Source organism: Pundamilia nyererei, unplaced genomic scaffold (genome assembly GCF_000239375.1).
Source record: "Pundamilia nyererei isolate P.nyererei 1_Seehausen unplaced genomic scaffold, PunNye1.0 scaffold00094, whole genome shotgun sequence".
In the NCBI taxonomy this organism is placed as follows: domain Eukaryota; kingdom Metazoa; phylum Chordata; class Actinopteri; order Cichliformes; family Cichlidae; genus Pundamilia; species Pundamilia nyererei.
The window spans coordinates 1,187,896-1,195,160 of record NW_005187495.1 but is presented as its reverse complement, the minus strand read 5'-3'; the positions used below and the strand labels follow the sequence as shown (position 1 = coordinate 1,195,160).

General features: G+C 38.0%; 1 protein-coding gene across 3 annotated transcripts in view; it reads right to left on the bottom strand.

The window, feature by feature from the left end:
* Positions 1 to 7,265, bottom strand: part of LOC102192418 (gamma-aminobutyric acid receptor subunit gamma-3-like) — a 181,086-nt gene that overhangs the window by 110,544 nt on the left and 63,277 nt on the right. For all 3 annotated transcript variants that reach the window (XM_005739842.1, XM_005739843.1, XM_013912591.1), the window contains exon 3: positions 1,858 to 1,925. In XM_005739842.1, the coding sequence (XP_005739899.1) occupies positions 1,858 to 1,925 (68 nt within the window). The remainder of the gene's footprint in view (positions 1 to 1,857; positions 1,926 to 7,265) is intronic.

Here is a 7,265-nt window from a genome sequence, read left to right as displayed (position 1 = left end):
CCCCCCCCAATTTTTGCACATGTCGAGGAGCGTGTCAGGCTACATTTCACTGTGTGTTATACTTGTATAACTATGCATGTGACAAATAATAAAGAACCTTGAACCTTGAACCTTGAACAAATAAATAGTCTGACACACATCAAAACGTACTTAATGGTCCTTCTCTCCAAACACTAATACCTGATTTAGACTTCTGCAAGAAATCTACAGCATAACCAGAAACTCATTTTAACCTTCCATGCCATTCACTCATTGCAGGCTTGGTCGACCCAACATGTAGTTAGATTTTTCAGTTACTGGCCATCATCTGGGGTTGGAAATTACCAATAGCTATAAACTCTACAGGCAGCCCATCAGTTTAACGCTCTATATTGAAGCTATATTTACAGTAACTGAATTGTGCCTTTTAAAAAGGGAACTTCAGAGGGTTATATATTAAAAGAGTTCATCTGCTGAAATACAGGTTGGCTTTTACTGTGAAGAAGGCAGAGGAAAATAACATAGCTATGGATTATACAATGACAAAAAAAAGGCTTACTGTAGACTAACCTCTTTGTCAAAACAGTGGACATGTGTTTGGCTGAGCCGTAATATGTTGCATTAGGTGCTTCTCTGTACTGTTCGTGACAAATTAGGCACTCTTGTTTCCTCCCCATTTCAGTTGCATTAACACACCAAGCAGAAGTGTTAGCAAATCAACCGGGACAAGAAGTTTCAAACACTGGCCCTAGCTGGCATTTGGTTTGGTCACAGTTTGGTAACCTTAGTAATAGTTCCAAAGACTATCTTTCAAAATGACTGTGCGAGTCCTGCCGGGTCCTTGGAGTACAAAGTAGAAAATCAACTTAATGAACTGTGAGTTCAGCAACACCATTTTGCATCCCAAATTGAATTTATCCACTTTCACTTTCAGAAAAAACCTAAACATCCTCTGCTGTGGGAGTCCACAGTGAAAGTGTAATAGGTAGACTTAAAACAACTTTGTACAGTGCACTCTTTTAAAATGTAGTCCATTGGGCTTGAATACAAAAAGGCTGCATCTGTTTTATAATTGGGAATATTTTACACCGCCAGTCAACTGCTCCAGCTAAGCATATTGTGACTGAGCAGGTTCAGATGAAGTACTTTCATCATTTAGTCTGTTTGTAAACCAATACATTTTTTATATTGGAAGACAGAAATTAAAGGAGAAAAATATGCATATCTGACTCTATTGACAGCGGCAGAACAGACCCTTTGGATTCAAAATAATAGGAGGTTGCTTCCATTTAGTCTGCTGCACTCCACTGAAGGCCAAATAACAGACTGCTTATGTGTTTAGTTGTCTTAAAAGTAGCTATTTTCTCATTACTGCTCATCAACTTTTCAGCTTCAGCTCTTCATATGTTTTATTGAATCTGATCAGACCCTCCATTATGAAAAAGCCATTGATCCATGTCCTGGTCTTTCTCCAAACCCATTTTTCCCCCTCACAGTTGAACTTTGTTCTTGTGATTTTCATGCCAGTCAAAAAGATGCAGTAACTAAATGAAGAAAACTGGAATAAAATGAGGCTCATCTCTACTGAGACCCAAACTGCTGTCTAATTGAATAGCAGAATACTTTCATAGCAGCAATTTTAAACTCACCAACTTGATGAATTCAAGCTTATTCATAGGACATAGGGAAACAAAAAGAGTGTCCACACCTGTCTTTCTTGGCTTCTGCCGCAACACAAACAGCTGTGATGGGCCACGTGGCCTCCAAATACAGCATGAGGAATGACAGCTTTCGTGTCTGATGATGCTAATATCGGGCAGTGGACAAATGTGTTTGTGTGCAGATGGGGCAGACGATGGAGATAAAGCCATAACTCACCATATCAATGGATGACACAGGGCCGATGCTGTTGATATAGATGCCCACATCTATGACTGTTGGTTTCTCTGCAAAAGCCAGAAGGAATAAAAGTGAGCACATATTGTAGATGAATGTAACATTTGTCAAGTTTTTTCATCCTGAAGTGTAAACCTGCAACATAGTCAGACCCCAGAATCAAATATATAGTCAAGTTGCAAAGAACAGTCGTCATCATTCACTTCATCGTTCACCTAGAAGAGAAAGACTAACACCCTTAAAGTCAGAACAGCTCCACAGTGTTTCCTGGAGCAGCTCTGGTTACCATGGCAATTAATAGCATTTCCAGGCGGTACATAGGATCTTGGGTTATTTTGCTTGGCAACAACATTTGAAACGATTGCACAAAGCAAAAACTGGTTGCGTGTGTGTTTGGTGGTTGTAGAAATGGTTTATATGAGGTTTAGGTGAGATTCAGAGGTTTCTATGGATACGACTTCAAGTTCCAGCCTATTACGGAATCTCGCCCCTTGTGCCCCCTCCCCTCCCGATACCGGGGTTGCTGGGGCTCAAATCTCCAAAACAGTTGGCAGTCAAGGCGCTTTACATTCTATGGTAAACTCTACAATAATAGAGGAAAAATCCCAACAATGAGGAAGTGCTTGGCAACAGTGAGAAGGAAAAGCTCCCTTTTAACCTCAAGAAACATCTGGCAGAACCAGGCTCGGGGAGGGGCAGCCATCTGCCGTGACCGGTTGGAGTGATGGGGGTAAGACAGGACAAAAGATGCATTGTAGAATGATTTAAAAAAAAAACAAAAAAACAGAAGACAATCTCTGATTGTTTGACAGCAGAGCCATTGCGATGACTAATGGTAGACCAGGACTGCCTCATCTGACCCAGAAGTGTCTTGAGGATACTCCAAGAGAAACTGTAAAGGATTGCTGGGGAATAGGATGTTTCTTCAACCAGGATGCAACTTTGAATAAGCAGAAGTAAAATACATGGATGGATGGTTCATGTTAGTGAACAAATGTTAAATTAAAAATTAATCTTGTGTTTCATTCAATATTCTCTATGGATTTTCGTCTTAACTCCATACGTGGTGACCTGGTTTCAACATAAAGTGAATTTAAAAAAATTTTTTTTTCCATGGGGCTTCCACTGCTATCCGCTTGTTCTAACTTGATATAACTGGGAATTTATGGGCCCAAATGCTGTTTCTATTCTCATGAACAAAGAAGGACCAAAGCACCAGTGGGAGCTAAAAGTAGTCCACATTCTTTCAGCTCCAATGAAGTGATCAGTGTTGTTTTCTCAGCTTTGCAGCATTCAGGAATCCATTAAACAGGCCATTTATGACGTTGAGACAAGCTGAAATTTTGAAGGAAAATAACACTATGATATGTGTTCAAAACAAAAATAAAGCATTCATATAACTTTGGATGTGAAATTATTTTACGGTTAACATTTACTGATTTGCCAGTTAGCTAAGTTGTATAGTCTGACGTATAGTCTGACAAAGTGACCCAATGTTTTAGTTTAGACTAGTTATCAGAGATGTGGACTCGAGTCACATGACTTGGACTCGAGTCAGACTTGAGTCATTAATTTTATGACTTTAGACTTGACTTGAAAAAATGTTCTAAGACTTGTGACTTGACTTGGACTTTTACACCAATGACCTGGGACTTGAATTGGACTTGAACCGGTTTACTTGAAAAGACTTGATATTTCACCCCAAATATAAGATTTAACATACATATTATATAGAAAGTGTGCACCATTAATTCAATTCATTGATTCATTTATTCAAACCACACTCCGTATGTATGTGTGCGTGAGCTGTAGCACAGTCAATCAAATTAGGAGTTATTTTTTTCAGGTACATAAACTATGAAGTAGTCAACAAAAAACTGAAATGCAATATGCAAAACATGCAAGAAGAGAATCACAGACAGAGATGGAACAACTTCCAACTTTCTCCGACAGTTGAAGTTGCATAAAGAACGGTAGGTGGTGCTTCTCTCTTGCTACGATGAGATCATGACTTCATCTAACAAGCAAATCTTGTCCAGGCTACGTTGGTGATACAGTTTTTTTTTAATGTGTATGATATTTTTGTCATGTGATTTTAAAGCTGGCCCTACAAGCGCATCCAAGAATACCATGCAGCTTATCTCAGAACTGTCGGTGAAAATTATTCTTGGAGCTAAGTTTAATTGAGCTGCATTTTATAGAGGTGCAATTTCACAATTTGCGTATATTTTCTAAGTTCGTCATGTTTCGTCATGTGTTGAGAAAAAAACACAGATTTAAAAATGACATGGTCTAATATTTACATTTAGCATATAACTGCAACATTCTTCGTTTTTTTGTTTTTTTTTTAAAGACTCGAAAGGACTTGAAATTCAAAGTTTCAGACTTGTGACTTTACTCGGACTCGGATTTTTTGTCTAAAAAATATTTACTTCCCCTTGTTTTTCGTGGTCCTTGCAGGATACAATGCAGCACCTCAGCTAATGGCCAACAAGAATTAAACAGCATTAATCTCGTTGAAATGACAGCAAACTAACAGTCTGTCTCTCTGTGTCAGCCCTGTGTTAGATTCGCGACCATACCAGGTTGTACCCCACCTTTTGCCCTATGGAAGCTAGGTTAGGGTCCAGCACACCCATGACCCTTCTAAAGATAAGCAGAAGGGAATGGATGGATGACACTAACAATGAGATAAAGTCTGTCCGATACAGTGAGATCATAAAAAAGAGTATTAAGAGTATTAGAAGTACCAGCTCTCAATGAAAACTGAGTAGTATTTTTTGCCTGTAATGCACAATGATAATAGAAGTGGCTCCTGCAGTATAAATGTGAAAATTTCTCTCTGGGTGCTCGGGCTTCCTCCCACAGTCTAAAGATATGCTTGTTAGGTTAAGTGGTAATTCTAAATTGGCCAAAGGTGTGAATGATTTTCTTTATCTCTTTTTTAGGCCTGTGACCACTGGCAGCCTGTCGAGAGTGTACCCTGCCTGTTGACCATTGTCCCCTGAGATAGACTCCAGCCCCCACTGACCCTGAAGTGGATAAGTGTTTAAAGACATTAAGAGACATTAATGAATGGATGGACGTCTCATGTGGTACTTAGACTCTGAGTGAGTAGAATCATTTTTTAAGTAAAGTATCTCAGCTGTTACATGGCTCGCTGATTTGCTTCAGATTTTAAGATCCTACTCCGGACAAACTATGCTACTTTGGCAAACCTCTACCTTGTCACTTATTGGCATTAACAGCTCAAATTTTCAGTTTGTACAATACTTTGATTTCCCATGTGTGCTTTGAAAAATGCCCGAATGCTAATTAGCAAAATCTTGAGTAACCCTAGAGCATTATTAAGGGTTTCATTCAATTATGAGTGAGGTTGAAATGCTGAGTTAATTAAAAAGTTTTATTAAGTAAAATTATTTTGGTGAGATATAATCTATATACTTCACAAACCTGATGATCTGTGAAATATATAAAGTGGGAGCCCCAAGAGAGAAACGTGTTTGCCTTCTTTTGTTGGATTTTGCTGAGGAAGCTAAGGAAACAAACTTTCAGGCAACCGTTGTTTAGTTGGAGGAGAGTTTTCTAACTGCTGGGACTCTTCTGGGTGAGTTAACTTCTCAACATTCTTGTTCAGAAACAAGCTAAGCCATCAACAATGATGTGCTAATGGCTATAGCAGCTATTGCTGTTGCTAGTATGTATGAAGAAAAGATAAGAAAGAAAGTATGTATGAATGTCTAAACAGCAGATTCTTTTTTAATGTTACTCTAACAAGTTTTGAACATTTTTTTGATGAATGACTCATTGATGACCCGGTCCAAAGATGGCAAGCCACCCCTCCAGGATTCCTTAACATGTATGATCTCAAAATAAATTGAAATTCTTTGGATGGACTTTGAAATGTACAAATTCTACTTAAGTGGTTGGAGAGAACTGCATTTCATTGTTCCTCTGCACATCCTGCAAGGAGAGACTTTACTGCTGGACTCACTCAAATAAGAGGTGTCAGCTGACACTAGAGACACTGAGTCAAATCCCCTGGAGGTATGTTTTGTTTATTGTTTTCCATTATTTGGGCCCATTTTTCCTTTTATGTAATGCTATTGTTTTTTATTGTATATGTAAGTTATTATTCATATTATCCAAATGAATAAAAGTTCCTCAAACTCATTCATCCACTTTGCTCCAGCAGTCGAACCTTAGCAATTGGTACTCATGTAATTATTAAAATCTGTATCCCAACTATTGAAAAGGGTGTTACACTTGGCTTGCTAATGTGCTTCAACAGTGAGTAGAAATTAGCACGTTAGCATTCCAGCATGAACCTTTAGCTTTCGAATCGGTAGAATCTTAGTCTAGTTTTGGCAAAATACTCATCGATGCTAAATAAAAGTTTACTTAAATGATCCCTTGACCAAATGACTGACGATAATTAAATTGCTAAATACTGGTTTGAACCAGAATTGATTTTTTAATTTTTGAAGTACTGTCATGATTGCATTCATCACATTCAGCTCTTTGCCAATAGAGCCTCTTCTGCTAATGCTGGCTATAAAGAGATCACTTCTGTTATTTCTGTTTAAGGGACAGGAAACAAAATCTATTCATTTCACTCGTCGTTATCTGAAATGTTTTTTTCTTTAAGACAGACTTGTAAAAATGTCAGCACACCCTTTAATGTGTCTAAAAATAAAAACAGATTAATCTCTTTCATGGCTTAATTCAATCCACTCAAAGAAGCTTGTACATGTTTCCCATGCTTCTCTCTGCCAAACTGTAGCAATTCACTTGTGTGCTGGCATATAGACGGGACACACAAACTTCACACTTCACTGCATCGCACAAAAAAATAATGTTCTACCTTTTGAGGGCCACTGAATGCAACAACTGCACAGCCTCTTTTAGACAATAGTGTGAGTGCCGTTTGAGCTGTTTTGGTTACAGCACATATTGCAAGGTTAAGCACAGAGCACGTGTGAGAGCTCTTGTACCTCTAGCCCTGTGAGATGGTGTAATAGTGGGTTTGAGTTTGTTTTGCAGGATTGTGACCAACATGTTATAAGGATTTGGAACCTTTTTATTGTATTTTGAGATATTAACAAAGATAGATAGATAGATAGATAGATAGATAGATAGATAGATAGATAGATAGATAGATAGATGTAGGCACCAGTGTTGGTCAAGTTACTTGAAAAAAGTAATCAGTAACTAATTACCGATTACTTCCCCAAAAAAGTAATCCCGTTACTTTACTAATTACTTATTTTCAAAAGTAATTAATTACTTAGTTACTTAGTTACTTTTTAAAAACATGATTTACAACCTGAATAGGTGATAAAGCGATAGATCTTTCAGCCCAATTCTACTTTTTCTGCATAATCCATCAT